This window comes from Ranitomeya variabilis, chromosome 1 (assembly GCF_051348905.1).
Source record: "Ranitomeya variabilis isolate aRanVar5 chromosome 1, aRanVar5.hap1, whole genome shotgun sequence".
NCBI lineage: Eukaryota > Metazoa > Chordata > Amphibia > Anura > Dendrobatidae > Ranitomeya > Ranitomeya variabilis.
Genome location: NC_135232.1, coordinates 874,147,960 through 874,169,835, shown reverse-complemented (window position 1 = coordinate 874,169,835; position 21,876 = coordinate 874,147,960). Strand labels below are relative to the sequence as shown.

Below are 21,876 nucleotides of genomic sequence, written 5' to 3'. Positions count from 1 at the left end.
ATCCCTATGCTATGCAAACTGTCAGCTCTGCACTGACAGAGAAAGTTGATGATTATGTACAGTACTGTGCATGACCAAGCAACTTTCCTAGCTCTGGTGACCCGGATATCTTCATGACTACATCGGGTCACCACGGCAACTATTGGGACCCCGCGTCGCACCGTGGAGTCTTTGATCCAAGAGTAGAGGGGCTTTCATCCCTCTGCTGGCTCCTAAAATGCTGCGATTGAGTTCAATCACAACATTTAGTGCGGGACAGCTGGCTTCGTGCCGGTTGTCAGCTGTCAGAATCAGCAATAATACAACCCCGTCAATAAGGCCCAGGGCACAGGGACATACTACTGCAATTGTCGGAAAGGGGTTAAAAGTCATTAAATAGATTGCTAAGTGTCTTTAAATTTGCTTAATTGAGTATTGAAAAGAAGATTCAATGATGGTTACACTTTATTTATGCTTTATTTATGCTAACTTGTATAGTGTCATCATATACTGCAGACATATACAGACATTATCACTTGAAAGATATTCTGTCTACATTAAAAGATATATTTCATAATTTAATCATTCATCATCGATTAAAAACATCTTTTTCACTCCCTACAATTTAAATGTCCTGGTACCACATATTGATTAACTGTACCATGCAAGTAAGTATATTGTATTGTGCTAGCTATTCTGATAACAGAGGGCAGCAAAAATGTATGAGTTTTAGGGTATGTGCACATGACATCTTTTTCAGGTGCATGATGCCTGGAACCCACTTATAAAGCGCACAAAGAAAAAAAAATGACAAAGACTGAACATAATACACCCCAATGTAAAAACGACTTGCTGTGCATGTGTTCTGTCTTAATTGCTTCAGGCTTAGGCAGTTAAAAGAAGTAACATTTTCATTCTTTGGATGCCTTCCACGAGTTGCTGGCTGTTTTTTTTTTTTTTATAGCAAGCAGCTTCTAAATTGTTGCCAGAAAAAAAATCAAAGACGAAGACTCTTTGGAAAAAACGTCATCAATGTTTTCCTGAAGTATCTTGGCTTTGGAAAACTCAGGGCTGTACTGGTGTCTAACAGGTGCCTTGCGCAAATATTCTCATGAAGAAGAAAAATATGCAGTTTTTGTCAGGTATTATGTGTAGCCGTGTAAGCAGTTTGCCTACTGTACATCTACACAACTTAAGATATAACGAGGGTATAATATACAACTGTAATCTGTAATGTTATACTACAATCATACAATACAGGGGTATAGAAGATTCTTGTGATTAGTGAAAGTTGCATCTTCCAAGCTGACGAAATTCGGAATTTTTTCCTTAGATGATGACCAGGGTTAGGTTCTTCAAAACGTCAACACAGTCCGGATACTAGAGAGAACATACATTGGTTGAAGACACCGACCATACAAAATATTAATAGCAATTTTTTTGCCTTTAAACTTTTCTTTTAAGGCTTCATATAATATATCATATAGTGAACTTTAACCCCTTCCCAACACTGATTTTCTGCTTTGTTTTATTTTTTTGCTGCTCCTTCTTCCAAGAGCCATAACTTCTTTATTTTCCCATCTACAGGTCCTTCTCAAAAAATTAGCATATAGTGTTAAATTTCATTATTTACCATAATGTAATGATTACAATTAAACTTTCATATATTATAGATTCATTATCCACCAACTGAAATTTGTCAGGTCTTTTATTGTTTTAATACTGATGATTTTGGCATACAACTCCTGAAAACCCAAAAAACCTGTCTCAATAAATTAGCATATCAAGAAAAGGTTCTCTAAATGACCTATTACCCTAATCTTCTGAATCAACTAATTAAATCTAAACACATGCAAAAGATACCTGAGGCTTTTAAAAACTCCCTGCCTGGTTCATTACTCAAAACCCCCATCATGGGTAAGACTAGCGACCTGACAGATGTCAAGAAGGCCATCATTGACACCCTCAAGCAAGAGGGTAAGACCCAGAAAGAAATTTCTCAACAAATAGGCTGTTCCCAGAGTGCTGTATCAAGGCACCTCAATGGTAAGTCTGTTGGAAGGAAACAATGTGGCAGAAAACGCTGTACAACGACAAGAGGTGACCGGACCCTGAGGAAGATTGTGGAGAAGGACCGATTCCAGACCTTGGGGAACCTGAGGAAGCAGTGGACTGAGTCTGGTGTGGAAACATCCAGAGCCACCGTGCACAGGCGTGTGCAGGAAATGGGCTACAGGTGCCGCATTCCCCAGGTAAAGCCACTTTTGAACCATAAACAGCGGCAGAAGCGCCTGACCTGGGCTACAGAGAAGCAGCACTGGACTGTTGCTAAGTGGTCCCAAGTACTTTTTTCTGATGAAAGCAAATTTTGCATGTCATTCGGAAATCAAGGTGCCAGAGTCTGGAGGAAGACTGGGGAGAAGGAAATGCCACAATGCCTGAAGTCCAGTGTCAAGTACCCACAGTCAGTGATGGTGTGGGGTGCCATGTCAGCTGCTGGTGTTGGTCCACTGTGTTTCATCAAGGGCAGGGTCAATGCAGCTAGCTATCAGGAGATTTTAGAGCACTTCATGCTTCCCTCGGCTGAAATGCTTTATGGAGATGAAGATTTCATTTTTCAGCACGACCTGGCACCTGCTCACAGTGCCAAAACCACTGGTAAATGGTTTACTGACCATGGTATTACTGTGCTCAATTGGCCTGCCAACTCTCCTGACCTGAACCCCATAGAGAATCTGTGGGATATTGTGAAGAGAAAGTTGAGAGACGCAAGACCCAACACTCTGGATGAGCTTAAGGCCGCTATTGAAGCATCCTGGGCCTCCATAACATCTCAGCAGTGTCACAGGCTGATTGCCTCCATGCCACGCCGCATTGAAGCAGTCATTTCTGCCAAAGGATTCCTGACAAAGTATTGAGTGCATAACTGAACATTATTATTTGATGGTTTTTTTGTTTGGTATTAAAAAACACTTTTATTTGATTGGTCGGGTGAAATATGCTAATTTATTGAGACAGGTTTTTTGGGTTATCAGGAGTTGTATGCCAAAATCATCAGTATTAAAACAATAAAAGACCTGACAAATTTCAGTTGGTGGATAATGAATCTATAGTATATGAAAGTTTAATTGTAATCATTACATTATGGTAAATAATGAAATTTAACACTATATGCTAATTTTTTGAGAAGGACCTGTATATAGTCCTATCAGGACCTGTTTTTTTGCTGTACGAGATGTACTTTTAATTGACAATACATTTTACCAAGTAATGTACTGGAAACGGGAAAAAAAAAAGACAATTCATTGGTGTCATTCACAGCAAACCACCACTGATGTTTCAGTTTTTTCTTTTCACGGCCCTTTGAACTAATTTTATGTTTCTCCTATGAAGTCCAGCTGGTGCCATATTCATGACCGGCACATGGATCTTTAGTAGACCTCCAGCTACCACTGTTAACCACTTAAATCTTTGATGGAATTAACAGCTTTTCTCCACTTGTGGCTGTGAAAGGCAGATAATGGCTGAATGACATCTGCCAATAAAGATAGAAGCTCAGTTAGGGAGCCTGCATGAAAAACAGGCCCCTGTCATTGGATGTACCAGTTAACAGGACATGTTACCAGGTCAAAAGTGGACAGATTTTACTCTTTCTATTCGGTTTACTCCACTGAACTTTCCATGTTTTTTTAGTTTGCTTGCCTTACATAAATCTGACAAATTGATTCAGCGATATGGGCCTTAATTTGATGGTCATTTTTATGGTATTGCTATTTTGATTTGATGTGAAGAATTGTGTTACCAGATCATGTTATATGTGTAATTATGTCTAAAAATGAAAAAAAGGTGGAGCTCACAGAAGATAGGGAGGAAACCACAACAAAAACATTTAAAAAAACGCCTAGGAGTCAAGGGTAAAAAGAAATGCTCCTGCTGGGATTACAATTGCTTGTTCAAAATGTCAACTTTTTATTTAACACTATTATCAACTAAGTCCTTTATATATTTTTATGTCAGTCAACACTATGTCTATATGGGCTCATGCAAATATCTATAAGGCCATGTGCCCATGTTGCGGATTTTTCCGCGCAGATTCAGGGCGTTTTACCTGCGGATTTAACACTGTTTTTGTGCGGTTTTCACACCTGCGGTTTCCAATTATGGAACAGGTGTAAAACGCTGTGGAATCCACACAAAGAACTGACATGCTGTGAAAAATTAACCGCAGCGTTTCCGCGCTGTATTTTCCACAGCATGTGCACTGCGGATTTGGTTTTCCATACATTTACATAGTACTGTACAACGCATGGAAAACTACTGCAAATCCACAGCATCAAATCCACAGCATCAAATCCGCAACATGTGCACATAGCCTAAAACTCCGCCAAAGCAAAAACCGCAATGCACAATAAGTTCACAGGCTTCCCAACTAAACAGCCTCATATTTGTCCAAGTGGAGTGTGGGTTGAGAGATCCGGACAGTCCATACTTGGACGTTTGCATGAACCCCTACACAGACCTCCAGATTTGCCTTTTAGTAAAATAGAAAACTCCATATCCTGGCAGGAACAATTAGTGTTACTGTATATGGATTTATGGAATTTTAGAAGAAGATCTATCACCCAATTTTTCATGTGTAACTGGCAGGACACATTATGTAATATTGGTTGCAGAGCAGAATGCATTTTTTTTCCTGCCATCTCTCTTTAGTGGAGAGATTAGGAAAGTATTTGACAACTAATGAGTTAAGACTCACTTGGACTTAACTAAAGTTAACACAGTAGGTGCCAAATGCTTTAATAACAGCTCTGCACCAGAGATGCAAACTAATAAAAAAAAAAAAAAAATTAAACATTTTTTTTCTGCATTGAAGTCCCTATTGCTGCTTGTGTCCAGGTCAACATGAAAAAAAAAAAAAAAAAAAAAAAAAAAAAATTGGTGGATGGTCCTCTTTAGAAATTTTGAAATAAAAAAACAAAACCAGATCTTAGACTTTTTAGAAATGTACATTTTAAAGATATTTACTGCAAACTATGTATATTTTGGGGGATATTTATGCAGCGCCCCAGAGGTCTGGTCGTTGCAGTAACATCGCTCTGCCGCTAAGGGGAGTGATGGTATGTCTGATGGCACTGAAGGAGTTCACCTGACCAGGTATCACAGACACCAATACACTTCATAGTCTGGCCTCCAGGGGGAGCTAACAGCGCTATGTATTAGGCCACTCCTGACAATCTGGTAAAACTGGGGGTTAGATAGAAAGTTAGAGAGAAAGCTGACTGGGTTGGAACCAGGCAACATCCTGTGGCAGAGGGTGTTGCAGGGGAAGATTCAGGGGGGTCCCTGTCAGGGGTGGGATCCTGACAGAGGCCTAGCGAACAGAAAAGAACGTTAAGGAACCACGCCTGCACTACATCACGGCGGTATCTCAAGAAAGGACAAGAAGCGAGGTTTATTGTGGAGAGTGAGAAACGAGTTCAAAGCAAAAAGGAAATAACACCAATAGGAGTCGTGCTGTAAGATTGAGGCAACATCCTATTGAGGCGCGTAGCCGGTGGCCAGAACGCCGAGGAAGTATTAGGCTCCAAGCAATACTTCAAACAGAGGCAGGACAGTTGATTTTAGGTTGGCTGTCTCACCAAAATCACCTAAGAAGACATAGGGAGCAACTGTGGGAGAGGGGCAACGCTAGGGTCCCGGAAGAACTCCAGGCCTTCCAGTCATACGGGTGCGTCCTTATCCATATCATCTGGGGGATGGAGAAGAACATCAGAAACAGACACAACAGTTGTGAGGACTATCCCGTGGTGCTCAGCAGGGAAGTACTACAACACACAGGCGCTAGAAGGTAGGCACAGATTTCCACCTGCAAAGGGAACTCTGGAGGTGCCATCGGACCGGCCGGTCTCTTACAGCCCTGTTAACCGTACTCTGGATTGAGGATCCTGAAGCCTTCAGTAAAGAGGTAAAGAGACTGCAACCCTGTGTCCTCGTTATTCACCACGAACTGCACTACGCACCACCTACACCTTTCATTGGACGCCCCTTAGCAGGGTCACGGACCGGGTCTAGCCACCATGACGACCCCAGAACCAAGACAGAGAAGCCCGGTACAGAGTACCCCGCGGCCCTGCGTCTGGGGGCGCTCCATTTATATATTATAGGGTGGGTTACAAAAAAAAAACAAAACACAGAACTTCCTTTCCCGTTGTGTTTTATACAGGATAATGCTTATGGGGGCTCATTGATCAGTCACAACTGTGTTTGTGGCCCATAGCGCCATATACCGTATATGGTTTGGTGCAGAAGTGGCATAACACAAGACATAGTTTAAAAAAAAAAGTATACCTTTTTCCTTTGCGTAAAAGTTCAAATGCTTCATTGATCTTCTCAAATGGTAAGTTGTGAGTTATCAGGCGGTCAAACTCAAATTTCTTATTCACATAATCATCCACAAGTTTTGGCACATCATCTTTACTTTTCCAACCTGTCCCAAGAGACAGAAGCTATTAAAAAGTAGAAGATTGCTAAGAGTTATATTTCCCTTTTAAGAGAAATTCTAGCTTTTGGCAATAAAAATGCTGCATATATTAAGCAGCTTTTGCTGCATTTTGACAGTTCATGAAAATAAAGTTAGTTTTGTTCACCATAACTACTGAAAAATCTAGCATAACCACTAGGATTATGCTAGATTATTGCTGCAGATGTTTGAATTTGAGCAGTCAGCATTTTTAGTCAGCAGAGTTTATACCCAGTTTTACAGCCGTCCTGTGATACAGTAAATTTTATTGATCCATTCTATTTTTATGTTCAGTTTTGCACACTCTGATCATCAAAAACAGAGAAACAAAAACGTTCTCCTCTACTTCAGTTTTTACTGAGAGTCACAAATTGTAACCTATAAGCTTAGAGAATGGATTTTTTATATAACGCATTACCTCCAAAAACAGCTCCGGCCAGAACTCGCCCAGTTAGAAGACACAATGGGTCAAATGTCATGGTAGCATCTGAAGGAGCCACACCTACAATCACAGTTTTTCCACAGCCAAAGTGACTGGATAAAAGAGCAGATTTCTAATGGAAACATAAAAACATAGCCTAGCATTAAGAAATAAAGCTTTTATGGTTGCAGCACATGAAAGGCATCGGCTTCATTCAGTGTCTATGGGACTGCCAAGGGCAGCGCTTAACTAGTCACATAAACAATGAATAGAGTGGAGGCCATGCATAATGACAGAGTCCAGGATGGGACTGCAGAGCTCAGCCCCGATCTCAGAATCGGTGGTAGGAGATCCATTCAGTGCTCAGACCCCCAGCAATAAGCAAGTTATCGTTTATTTTATGTATAGGGAATTCAGTTGCTTTTTGAGACTAACCCATTAATAATTCATGTTAACGCATGCCTGACATTTCAGCCAACTTTTTAGAATAAACTGTTGGGTGTGGACATGAGCAATAAGATTAGTTCTGCCCATTATATGGCTTGCATCCTGAATTGATCAACAATTTTTCACTCCTACAAGCTAGATCTCTATTTTTCAGTTGTTTCAGCACTAATGGGAGCAGACTAGCTACTATGATGTATTCCTTATGCATATAGATTTCTGCTGTCCTATATCTTTGTAGCACATATACAGAAGCAGCAGCATACAAAAAAAATGAGCAGTGTAGCTGGAATTGCAACAGTGTGTTGAAATACTAGAAAGCAGCACGTAGTCTCTAAAGATTGCTTTAGAACATCACATATTTTATTTTTGCTAGCCAATAAAAAGGTATAACTACAGCAGTATTATTTGGTTTCTCCCACAGAGAAATCAATCTGTGCTTCACATACACACTCTGCACCTCCTTCTACTTTCACAGTCTTCAGTAGAACTTGGCAATTCACCTTGCCTTGACCAAAATGGATTTTAGTCCTTTCAGAGTGAATGAAAAGTTCAGAATGCAGGGGAAGGGTGTAAAAAGTGACTGAAAAATGGAGGAATAAGCAAGTTTCCCTGACAACATATATTGCAATGTTTCTTTTATATGTTTGTACTACAGATTTTTGCAAACAACTATGTCATAAACATACCATGACTCCAGTGTTTCCAATGACCTCAAAAGCGTAGTCCACCCCATCATCATTCTTCTCTGCCAACACTTCATGGATAGGACGGTCATAATCTTTGGGGTTGATACATTCAGTGGCTCCGCACTCTAAGGCTTTTGCAAATTTCTCACTATTTATATCAATTGCGATAATTTTAGACGCTCCGGCCACTTTACATCCAATAACCACCGACAAGCCGACTCCTCCCAAACCGAATACTGCACAGGTAGAGCCGGGTTTAACCTGTAATATGTACAAACAGTAAAAATTCTGCTGTAGCTGTAGGTATTGTGCACACATACAAATCTGTGATATACATCACCCAGTTTTATACACTGCTCAAAAAAATAAAGGGAACACTTAAACAACAAAATATAACTCCAACTAAATTAAACTTCTGTGAAATCAAACTGTCCACTTAGGAAGCAACACTGTTTGACAATCAATTTCACATGCTCTTGTGCAAGGGAACCACAGACCACCTCTCAGTACCAATGCTTTCTGGCTGATGTTTTGATCACTTTTGAATATTGGTTATGCTTACACGCTCGAGGTAGCATGAGACGGACTCTACAACCCACACAAATGGCTCAGGTAGTGCATCTCATCCAGGATGGCACATCAATGCGAGCTGTGGCAAGAAGGTTTGCTGTGTCTGTCAGCGTAGTGTCCAGAGGCTGGAGGTACTACAAGGAGACAGGCCAGTACACCAGGAGATGTAGAGGGGGACATAGGAGGGCAACAACCCAGCAGAAGGATGGCTACCTAAGCCTTTGTGCAAGGAGGAACAGGAGGAGCACTGCCAGAGCCCTGCAAAATGACCTCCAGCAGGCATCAAATGTGCATGTGTCTGCACAAACGGTTAGAAACCGACTCCATGAGAATGGTCTGAGTGCCCAACGTCGACAGATGGGGGTTGTGCTCACAGCCCAACACCATGCAGGATGCTTGGCATTTGCCACAGATCACCAGGATTTGCAAATTCACCACTGGCGCTCTGTGCTTTTCACAGATGAAAGCAGGTTCACACTGAGCACATATGACAGACGTGACAGAGTCTGGAGACAGCGTGGATAGCGATCTGCTGCCTGCAACATCCTTCAGCATGACCGGTTCGGCAGTGGGTGAGTAATGGTGTGGGGTGGCATTTCTTTGGAGGGCCACCAGCCCTCCATGTGCTCGCCAGAGGTAGCCTGACTGCCATTAGGTACCAAGATGAGATCGTCAGACCCCTTGTGAGAACATATGCTGGTGCGGTTGGCCCTGGGTTCCTCCTAATGCAGGACAATGCCATACCTCATGTAGCTGGAGTGTGTCAGCAGTTCCTGCAAGATGAAGGCATTGAAGCTATGGACTGGCCCGCCCATTCCCCAGACCTGAATCCGATTTAACACATCAGGGACATCATGTCTCGCACCATCCACCAACGTCACGTTGCACCACAGACTGTCCAGGAGTTGGGGGATGCTTTACTCTAGGTCTGGGAGGCAGGAGACCATCCACTGCCTCATCAGGAGCATGCCCAGGTGTTGTAGGGAGATCATACAGGCACGTGGAGGACACACACACTACTGAGCATCATTTCCTTGTCTTGAGGCATTTTCACTGAAGTTGAATCAACCTGTAACTTCATTTTCCACTTTGATTTTGAGCATCATTCCAACTCCAGACCTCCGTGGGATATTAGTTGTAATTTGCGTTGATAATTTTTAGGTTTTAATTGTTCTCAACACATTCCACTGTGTAATGAAAAAAGATTTACAACTGGAATATTTCATTCAGTGATATCTAGGATGTAGGATTTTAGTGTTCCCTTTATTTTTTTTGAGCAATATAATAGAGATTTAATTAAAAAGTTAAATTAAAAAGTTAAGTGAAGAATGTTAATTACACATTAAGACCTTGGAAATTAAAAAAAAAAACAAAACACCTTCAGTGAATAAGCCAATTTTGACCTGGCTCAGCCCCGTCTTTCCAGTCTTACATGTTCACTTCAAATGATAACTTGGAATGCTTCTGCCTAAGGCAGTAATTTTTTTTTTTCAAATGACACACAATACTTTGTTATTGGTAACTTTAGGTTAATATGTTTTGAGTTTATGATAATGTAAAAAAAAAAAAAAAATTAGTAGACAAACTATTCATTTTTGCTCTAACTTTTTTAATGTATCCCCTAGAGGCTCAGTTTTTCACATACTAGTACTATTTGTGTTTTACATAGAACTTGTACCTAGAGTCAATCAGGATGTTCACATCTGTGTTTTTTTTTTTGCAGAACAAGTGGTCCCTTCGAAAGCTTGGAAAGCTATCCAATTTTGATCAAAGTCATGAATCAGTTTCGCTAGTAACAGTCTAGCCATCCATGTCATGATCCGTTCCACGGTTTAATCCTGTCTGCCCTTTTTCCGGGCGGATAATTTCAAGGGTTAACTTTGCTCTGCCTCATTCTGGGTTCAGGTTTGCTATTTAGCTCCAATGCATTCTGCTGGTGGTGTCAGCTATAGCTCTGCCTTTGGCATGAGAACCTGACTCTGGTAGCTCTTGGTTTGTCCTGCTATGATCCCTGACTTGCCTTGTGTCTGTTGTCTCGCTCTGTCTGCCCTTTTCCCAGCGTTTCCTCTGTGTTTCAGTTTTTGATTGTATGGTTTCTGACTTGGCTTGTATTCAGACTCTTCTGCCTTCTGACTTTGTCTTATCCGCTTCTGACCGTTGCTGAACCTCCTGGCTTGTTTCTTACCTCGTGTATTGCTTATCCCTTTAGTACTTCTGTATATTGTTGTTTTTTGACTAGGCTTGTCTGTCCACTCTCTCTCCACTTAGTGCGCCCGTGCTGCTGCTCTGTGGTGCTTCTCTGTGTAGGCAGTCTCAGTTCCCTCTCAAGCTCCTCTTGTGGAGGTTGCGTTATACTGCACTGCAGCAGCATGACACATGTACTCTCTTTTTTCATGGACTGTACTGTTTGAAAGGATAAGCCTTAGAAACCTCCAATTTTTTTATGCATACAAAATGGAAAAAAAAAAAAAACAGTTGAAACTGACAGGAAAATATGGCACTGAATAAACTCCTGAAAATCTAATCAAAAACACTGATGAAACTCAGACCTTTTTTGTGTTCGAGAGAAATCACTGATATCTGATTGAGACCTTATCCCTTTAAGGACCAGGAAATATTGCTTTTGAGCCTTCATTCTTTCTTAATAATAATTCTTAATAATATTTCTTAATAATAATAATATTTATTTTTATATTTATTTAATATTTTATTTTTATATTCTGCAGCGCTTTACAGTTTTTGCACACATTATCATCGCTGTCACCAATGGGGCTCACAATCTAAATTCCCTATCAGTATGTCTTTGGAATGTGGGAGGAAACCGGAGTGCCCGGAGGAAACCCACGCAAACACGGAGAGAACATACAAACTCTTTGCAGATGTTGTCCTTGGTGGGGTTTGAACCCAGGACTCCAGCGCTGCAAGGCTGCAGTGCTAACCACTAAGCCACCGTGCTGCCGTGCTTCTTCGAAGAGCCATAACTTTCTAAATTTTCCATCCACATAGAAATGTAATTTTTGTAGGATAATGTGTAGCTTGGAATGCCTCCTTTCATTTTACCATAAAATGTACTGAAACTTGTGAAGAAAAAAAAAAAAACAACAACAACAAAAAAAAAAACAACAACAACAACAACAAAAAAAACCACTTCAACTCTGGCATTTACATTTTACAATGCTTTCTGATCAGGTTAAGCAACTCTATTTTAAAGGGGTTGTCTGATTTAACCCCTTAATGCCTGCTGATACGTCTTAACGAACCTGAGATCTAAGAATAACATCCACATACAGGTGGCAATCCAGCAGTTGTCGGCTGTACAGTATAGCTGACAATTTGCTGCATCAGCCACTCTCAGTGATGTCAGCGTCCATATCTGCTTACCCTCTTAGATGCTGCTGTCAATTATGACTACATCATATAAATGGTTAAAAGAGTGTGGCTTCTCCCTCTTTATCCCCATCGGTACCCTGAGATCATGATTGTGTGGCCCTGATGTATGCCATGGCAATTCACAAGCAAATAGCGGCTGTAGGCCAGTCTCACATGTCCAGATACTTCCGGTACTGGAAAAAACGGTCCCGGAGCTATCCGTGTCCGTGTGTGCACGTAGGCCATCCGTGGGTCATCCGTGTGCTATCAGTGTTTATCGTCTGTGTGTTGTCCATGTGTTGAAATAATTGGTTTCAATTTTTTTTTAAAGTCATAGGGTTAAAAAGCACACAGACAGCACACGTACGGCATCCGTGTGCGGTACGTGTTTACACACACCCACTGAATTTAATGGGTCCGTGTGATCCGTGCGCTTCCACGAACACTGACATGTCTCCGTGTTTTGCATGAAAACACACTGACATCTGCAGAGACACATTTATTTTAATGTGTCTACGTGTGTCAGTGTCTCCAGTACGTGAGGTAACTCACCACACGTAGCGGAGCCACTGATGTGTGAAACCGGCCTTAGAGTGTGCCGGCTACACTGACCTGTTAAAACGTCTGCGACATTTAGGTTGTAAAAATCAAATTTTTCATTCCTATCATGCCACTTTGTATTAATGCCTGAAAAGCACCGGATGGTTTGCTATGGTATGACTATCTGAATTAAAGGGATAATAATCAGTCAAAGTTTGAAAATTGCAAATTTTTTTACATTTGTGAAATTTCTGATATTTTTTATAAATAAACACAAAACACATTGACCTAAATTTACCATTATCATAAAGTATGGGTCACGAAAAAACATTCTCAAAATCACTGTGATTTGTCAAAGCGTTCCAGAGTTATTACCACATAAAGTGACACTGGTCAGATTTTTAAAATTTGGCTCAGCCACTAACGGGTTAAATTGATAAGTCTGCAATTACTCTGTGTGACTGCAGACTCCTGAATCCCCCCAGCGCACACACTGTGATGTGCATAACTTGCTGGTTTTGGAGCCGTAACCAGCATTAGGCCGGGGACACACACAACGTATAAAAAAACGGTCCATTTTTACGGACGAGAATCGCACAAATGTTTGCAAAACAGTGATCCGTGTGCAGTGCGAGGATGCGATTTCCTCGCATCAAATGATCCTTTTGACATCCATGTGACATCCATATGGCAGTCGTACTGCGATATTTTCTCGCAGGCTTGCAAAACCGACATCTAATGGATTTATGTGCAAATGTTCGTTAAAACATATATACAGTATATATATATATATATATATATATATATATATATATATATATATATATATATATCATATACACACACACACACACACACATAGATATAGATATATATATATATATATATATCTCTATCATTGAGAGAGAGATAGAGATATATATGACATGATATGAGACATGGTTTACATACAGTAAACCATCTCATATCCCTTTTTTTGCATATTCCACACTACTAATGATAGTAGTGTGTATGTGCAAAATTTGTGCGCTATACCTTGTAAAATAAAGGGTTAAATGGCGGAAAAAAATGGCGTGGGCTGCGCAATTTTCTCTGCCAGAGTGGTATATCGGCATTAGGCCGGCGTCACACTGGCGAGTTTTACGGACGTATGAGCGCAGAAAATACACCTGTAAAATACGCATAACACACGGCCCAATGATTCTCTATGGCCCAGCTCCTATCAGCTGTATTTTACCGATCCGTATTATACGGTCTTCTACGGCCGTACAAAATCGCAGCATGCTGCGTTTGTCACCGTAATGAGCAAAAAAATTGCCAATGAAAGTCTATGGGGGCGAGAAAAATGCGGATTACACACGGACCAGCAGTGCAACTTGCGAGAAATACGCACCGGTGTTAGAGAAAAGCCGGTAATTCAATTGCCGGCTTTTCATTTCTCCTTCACAAACCCGACATGATATGAGACATGGTTTACATACAGTAAACCATCTCATATCCCCTTTTTTTTTTGCATATTCCACACTACTAATGTTAGTAGTGTGTATGTGCAAAATTTGGGCACTGTAGCTTGTAAAATAAAGGATTAAATAGCGGAAAAAATTGGCGTGGGCTCTCGTGCAATTTTCTCCGCCCGAGTGGTAAAGCCAGTGACTGAGGGCAGATATTAATAGCCTAGAGAGGGTCCATGGTTATTGGCCCCCCCTGGCTAAAAACATCTGCCCCCAGCCACCCCAGAAAAGGCACATCTGGAAGATGCGCCTATTCTGGCACTTAGCCACTCTCTTCCCACTCCCGTGTAGCGGTGGGATATGAGGTAATGAAGGGTTAATGTCACCTTGCTATTGTAATGTGACATTAAGCCAGATTAATAATGGAGAAGCGTCAATTATGACACCTATCCATTATTAATACAATAGTACAAAATGGTTAATAAAACACACACACATTATTAAAAAGTATTTTAATGAAATAAAGACACAGTTTGCTGCAATATTTTATTATACTGGTAATCCACCTGATGACCCTCATTCTATAACAAAGGAAAAATAAAAAAACAACAATATCTCATACCTTCCGTTGCTCAGGTCAGTCCCACGAAGTAAATCCATCTGAAGGGGTTAAATCATTTTACAGCCAGGAGCTCTGCTAAAGCAGTGCTCGTGCCTGTAAAACCCCCCGTGGAATGAATAGATTGCAGGGGAATGACCTGTAGTTACCTTGAGTAGCGGTGAGGTGCCCCCTGCTGGATGTCCTCATATGAACTCGAGCGTGGGAAAAATTCCAAGGCTCCAGTTCATGAGGACATCCAGCAGAGGGCGCATCACCGCAACTCAAGGTAACTACATGTCACCCAGGTTTCCATTCATTCCCCGGGTTTTTACAGGCAGAAGCGGCTGCATTAACAGGCTTCTGCTTGTAAAATTAGATAACCCTTTCAGATGGATTTACAACGTGGGACAGAACGACGGAAGGTATGGAATATTGTTGTTTGTTTTTTTGAACATTTGTTTCAGGTGACAAGGGTCTTCAGGTGGATTAAGAGTCTAATAAAATATTATAACAACCTGTGTCTTAATTTCATTAAAACACTTTTTAATAATGTGTGTGTTTTATTATCCATTTCGTACTGTTGGATTAATAATGGATAGGTGTCATAATTGACGCCTCTCCATTATTAATCTGGCTTAATGTCACCTTACAATAGCAAGGTGACGTTAACCCTTCATTACCCCATATCCCACCGATACACGGTAGTGGGAAGAGAGTGGCCAAGTGCCAGAATAGGCACATCTTCCAGATGTGCCTTTTCTGGGGTGGCTGGGGGCAGATGTTTGTAGCCAGGGGGGCCAATAACCATGGACCCTCTCTAGGCTATTAATATCGGCCCTCAGTCACTGGCTTTACCACTCTGGCGGAGAAAATTGAGTGGGAGCCCACGCTATTTTTTTCCGCCATTTAACCCTTTAGTTTACAAGCTACAGCGCCCAAATTTTGCACATACACATTACTAACATTAGTAGTGTGGAATATGCAAAAAAAAAAAAAAGGGATATGAGATGGTTTACTGTATGTAAACCATGTCTCATATCATGTCGGGTTTCGGAAGGAGAAATGAAAAGCCAGGAATAAGCAACATATGGAGGGCACCATCTAAAGGACTAACAGTCCAATACAAGGGGATCAATCCCACAGCGTACAAAAACACAGTGATTTGTGGTACGGGCACGTTACCTTATTGTTGGAGTTTATGCTTACTTTACATCTAATATTTATTACCTGACATTATGAGTAGGGGGGGAGGGGTCATTTACATCTTACAGAGTATATTGTGTAATTCTGCTTTTAAATGTTTTTATATATGTTGTAGGTCTGTGTGCACTTTATAATAAAGTTTATTGGTTCATATATATTTGGGTGGTCTCCCTTTTCTCCAGCGTACGCTTTTTTCTTTTGTTCATTTATGAGAAATGAAAAGCCGGCAATTGAATTACAGGCTTTTCTCTAACACCGGTGCGTATTTCTCACAATGCACACGCATGTTCCGTGTGTAATCCAATTTTTTCTTGCACCCATAGACTTGCATTGGCGAGTCTCGGCCGAGATACGCTGATGATCGCAGCATGCTGCGATTTTACTCGGATCCTGAATACGGCAGAGAAAATATCGGATGATGGGAGCTGCACCATAGATTAACATTGGGCCGAGTGCTATGCGATTTTTTATCGCATAGCACTCGTCCGTATTACGGTCTAGTGTGACCCCGGCCTTATGCAGACTCTCGGCCCGGGTCTGACTAGTGAGCGTGTTCTTGCTTCATACACTTGTATTGAATTGAGGCCGCATCCCATCTAGAGACGTGGTGTCCACTAGTCAGACCCTGGCCAGCAATACTGTTGAAAAGTCTATGTGGGGCTCATTATACTGTGTGGTAATCACAGTTGGGTATCATACAGTGTTGGAGGTCACCATACTTTGCAGGTTAGGGGGTTGAGGTGGGGGTTATATTAGGGTCATCATACAATGCGTGTCATGGGCACTGTGTGAGGAATTTTCTGTGGGGGTATTATCCTGTTTGTTGGGGCACTTTTGTTGGCATTAAACATTTTGGAAGGCAATATAGGGGCTTCAAAAAGAAGGTAAATTACTTTGTAAGGGCTGAAATTTGGGGGGGACAGGGGCTCAAAATAGAACTACTATTGGGCCCCATGATTTCTATGCACACCTCTGTCTGAGAGGAAACACTATTGCTCCAGTCATGTGACTCAAAACATCTATTAAATAATATGTACCGTATTTTCCGGCGTATAAGACGACTGGGCGTATAAGACGACCCCCCAACTTTACCAGTTAAAATATAAAATCTTCTTAAAAGTCGGGGGTCTTCTTATACACCCTATGTCGACTTATAGGGCCGGTGAATATGTGCCTTTTGGGGGGGGGGGAGTGATCCTGATGCCGAGGGGGCGTCTCACAGGAAAGTGAGTATCCCCCATTACCTTATCGTAGCGGTGCAGCGTGGGGGTCTCAGTGCTGGGAGTGGCGGCGGCGGCTGCTGTGCTCTGGTGCGGCGGCTGCTGTGCTCTGGTGCGGCGGCTCCTCTTCTGTGTGGGGCCTCTGTGCTGTGAGGTGGCGGTGGCGGCGGCATATCTTTATCCAGTTGGGGCTCCTCCGGCATCTCCTTAGCCCTGGAGGCCCCGCCGCAACTCCATCGGTGCAATGCAGCGGCCATTTTCCCGGAGGCAGCTCAATAGGTGCGATGCGGTGGCCTCCGGGAAAATGGCCGCTGCTCAGATTCAGATCTCGTCCCGAAATCTCGGGACACGAGATCTGAATCTGAGCAGCGGCCATTTTCCCGGAGGCCACCACATTGCACCGATGGAGTTGCGGCGGGGCCTCCAGGGCTAAGGAGATGCCGGAGGAGCCCCAACTGGATAAAGATACGCCGCTGCCGCCGCCACCTCACAGCACAGAGGCCCCACACAGAAGAGGAGCCGCCGCACCAGAACACAGCAGCTGCCGCCGCTCCCGGCACTGACACCCCCACGCTGCACCGCTAGGATAAGGTAATGGGGATTACTCACTTTCCTGTGAGACGCCCCCTCGTCATCAGGATCACTCCCCCTCCCCACCCACCATATACACCGGCGTACACGACGATTCCCGGCGTATAAGACGACCCCCGACTTTTAAGAAGATTTTCGGGGGTTAAAAAGTCGTCTTATACGCCGGAAAATACGGTACTTTGTTCATGGGACAATCCATTTAAATTTGTTTTAATCCGAAAAAGGTTCATTGTTATTTTTCCACAAGTAAAACCTCCTTCAATTGTAGACATTTTTTTTTTTTTTTAAATAAATGTCAAGTTTGGCCTTTGTCCAAAAATATTTATTTTGGCCCTCTTTGTACTTGAGTTTGACATCTATGGGAAGTTGAAAAGTGGAACTGGATAGAAACTGAGGAACTAAAGTAAGATTCAACAGATGCCTGGTATCTCCCTCCAGTTATCAATCTCAAGACAGCCTAAGGGTATGTGCACACGTTGCGGATTTGCTGCGGATCCGCAGCGTTTTTTGAGGTGCAGAAACGCTGCAGATCCGCAATTAATTTACAGTACAATGTAACTCAATGACAAAAAAAAAACGCTGTGCACACTTTGCGGAAAATCCACTGCGGAAACGCTGCGGTTTTAAAGAAATAGCATGTCAATTCTTTTTTGTCTATCTGCAGCGTTTTTGTACCCATTCCATTATAGAAAACCGCAGGGGTAAAAAAACACAGCAAATCCGCAAGAAAACCGCAGCAAAAATGCACAAAAAAAGCGCAGCGGAACCGCACAAAAACCGCAGGTGCGTTTTCTGCCAGGAGAGACAGAATCCGCACCAGAAATTCCTAAGCCGAACGTGTGCACATAGCCTTAAAGTGTGGATTGACCAAAGGATCCAGAAAATAAGTGATCTCAAATGATGCAAAGAAGGCTGCAAGTTGCACCACAAGCAAGGAGAGACTATGGTCCTTGTCAAGTTCTGCTTGCAAAAACTCTAATTGGAATCAAATAAAACCAGAGTATATTTAGCCCATAGAAAATATTTTTATTTATACCATATTGATTTCCCAAACATGGCAATTATTAAAAATAACCAGATATGCTGCAAAACATACACATTGAGAGGCATGTGACTAACACGCCTCCTTGATTAAGCACACCGTGTCTTCTCTATTTAACTATGTCCATCGCCTTCCCAACACATTGCCGCCTGCCGAAGATTACATTAAAATGTGCGTTGGGGTGGTGGAAACAACACACACACACACGGGGTCATTTTCATGTAATTCTATTTTCTTTACTAAGTAGCTATATTTACAGGAGGTACAGGAGGAACACATGAGCTATACGCACAGTGAACAAGCCTGTAGGGAAGTGTTCACACCACCAAGAGACTGAAAACACACAAAAAAAAGCACAGTAAAGCCAAAAAATACTCATACAGGTATTATACATATGACCAGTAGTGTTGAGCATTCCGATACCGCAAGTATCGGGTATCGGCCGATACTTGCGGGTATCGGAATTCCGATACCGAGATCCGATACTTTTGTGATATCGGGAATCAGTATCGGGATTAATACCAATGTGTAAAAGAAAGAATTAAAATAAAAAATAGGGATATACTCACCTCTCCGACGCAGCCTGCACCTTACCGAGGGAACCGGCAGCCTTCTTTGCTTAAAATGTGCGCGTTTACTGCCTTCCGTGACGTCACGGCTTGTGATTGGTCGCGTGCCGCCCATGTGACCGCAACACGACCAATCACAACAAGCCGTGACGTAATTTCAGGTCCTGAATGCCTAATTCTAGGCATTCAGGATTTGAAAATTACGTCACGGCTTGTGATTGGTCGCGTCGCGGTCACATGGGCGGCACGCGACCAATCACAAGCCGTGACGTAATTTTCAAATCCTGAATGCCTAGAATTAGGCATTCAGGACCTGAAATTACGTCACGGCTTGTTGTGATTGGTCGCGTCGTGGTCACATGGGCGGCACGCGACCAATCACAAGCCGTGACGTAATTTTCAAATCCTGAATGCCTAGAATTAGGCATTCAGGACCTGAAATTACGTCACGGCTTGTTGTGATTGGTCGCGTCGCGGTCACATGGGCGGCACGCGACCAATCACAAGCCGTGACGTCACGGAAGGCAGTAAACGCGCGCATTTTAAGCAAAGAAGGCTGCCGGTTCCCTCGGTAAGGTGCAGGCTGCGTCAGAGAGGTGAGTATATCAATATTTTTTATTTTAATTCTTTATTTTACACATTAATATGGATCCCAGGGCCTGAAGGAGAGTTTCCTCTCCTTCAGACCCTGGGAACCATCAGGGATACCGTCCGATACTTGAGTCCCATTGACTTGTATTGGTATCGGGTATCGGTATCGGATTAGATCCGATACTTTGCCGGTATCGGCCGATACTTTCCGATACCGATACTTTCAAGTATCGGACGGTATCGCTCAACACTAATGACCAGCTTTTTAAATACATCAGATAAGGATTACATACATTAGATAGGACTGCTCTAATATGGGTATACCTTGACATTTGGTAGAGCGGCTTTTTACTAGCACTTGCTGTTTACTGTGATTTTTTTGCAACAGTATTTTTTGGCTTTACGGTGCTTTTTTTGTGTTTTCAGTCTCTTGGTGGTGTGAATATGTCCCTAAAGGCTTGTTCACTGTGCGCATGGCTCATGTGTTCCTGCTTTAAATAATTGTTTTCTTGTTTCTACAAGACTAGGGAGTTCTCCACCCCTCCTTGTGAGCCATGCGCATAAGAGCCGTTCTTATGCAGCGCGTCCACATTGGAAATTACCTTTCTGAATCCTGCTCCTACAGGTATTCTACATATGCCCAGGTTTTTAACTACATCAGATAGGGATTACATACATTAATTAGTACTTAGGAGCGCTCTAATATGGGTATACCTTGACGTTTGGTAGAGCGGTTTAATATGCATTTTTTGCAAAAAAAACATATCAACCAAATACCCTGTGTTTTTCCATCTTTTTACTAGCACTTGCTGTTTACTGTGATTATTTTGCAACAGTATTTTTTGGTTTTACTGTATTTTGTGTTTTCATGTATTTACAGGTTAAATAGGTTATGGAAGGCTTACATTTATTTGATTAGACTACAGTACTCCAAACCAGGATATTTTTATGAATTGTTACCAACATGTGTATAAGTGTTTAAAGGTTGCACGTAAGGGCAGCAGCCTCTGCTTAAATGTTTTTTCATCAAATTGATTCTGATTAATGTTCTATTTAAAAAAACTCTAGGATAGAATACCGTAATTTAATAGGTGGGTCAGCTACCATCTGATGGGTTCAGCACCACTCCAGGAAAATATGCTTTTACCCTAGAATAAATCTTGCTCATGGCATGATCTCTGGATTCATTCAGTTTTTAACAAAATCATTGATGAAATACTAGCCTCCAGAAGTTTTTCAGACTCTATAAAATCAACCTGAATGCTTGAGCTGGCTGCCCTGATACATAAGATATCTCCTATTGAGAAGTCTCAGGAATCAACCACGGCTCACCTGCATTAGCTGCGAGAACAACAATGTCTTTGGCCAATAAGGAATTATTGCAATAGATAGAGTTTGATCTAGATGGATTTTTGACATTCTTTGAATCATGAAACTTGAACACATATGTCACGCTGAACTTCCACAGGATTGACATTGTATCCACCATTAGTGGAATTTACTCCAGAGTGAGAGTTAAAAATAGCCACTGCCATTCTGATTAGAGATGGAGATCTGGTCCCTCCTTTATATAGTTTATAGATGCCACCACTGTGGTATCTGTTCAAGTTTTTATAGAGAATTTCGATATGTGAGGGGGAAAATGCTGTGATGCCAAAATGAATGGCTCAGAGACCTCTGACGCTAGATAAAATATCAGGCTATTGTTTGGCTAAAAACCCTCCAGATAAGTCCCCAATCCTAGCCTAGAGGCATCTATAGTAATATACACCACCAGATGAGGGAAATACATCCCCCATATACAGTTTGAGTATTTAGCCACTAAGCAAGAGAGCTAGCTCTTTACTTCTGACAATAGTCTACATAATTTTCCCAGATTTTCTGGAGTCTTGTCCCATTTGCTCGAGAAGAACAGCTGGAGAAATTTTTGTTTCTCTCTAGTTTCTTCCATGTGAAGGCCTACATGTCTTGAGCTCATTTGCCCCAACATGTGACAAGTGGATTTTTAGAAGAACCCATCTTTTTGAGAGCAGAAATATTACAGCTTGAAGTACAGCAAATGCTGTGGATGCTTCG

The 21,876-nt window shown here is 42.0% G+C and overlaps 1 protein-coding gene across 1 annotated transcript in view; it reads right to left on the bottom strand.

Moving 5' to 3' along the window:
• Positions 1–437: 437 nt before the first annotated feature.
• LOC143788206 (alcohol dehydrogenase 1) overlaps positions 438–21,876 on the bottom strand; it is a 107,753-nt gene continuing 86,314 nt past the window's right edge. Inside the window, exons 6-9 of the mRNA XM_077277677.1 lie at positions 8,054–8,314; positions 6,918–7,053; positions 6,328–6,466; positions 438–1,359 (exon numbers count right to left, since the gene is read on the bottom strand). Coding sequence (XP_077133792.1) covers positions 1,335–1,359; positions 6,328–6,466; positions 6,918–7,053; positions 8,054–8,314 — 561 coding nt within the window. The 3' untranslated portion in view covers positions 438–1,334. The remainder of the gene's footprint in view (positions 1,360–6,327; positions 6,467–6,917; positions 7,054–8,053; positions 8,315–21,876) is intronic.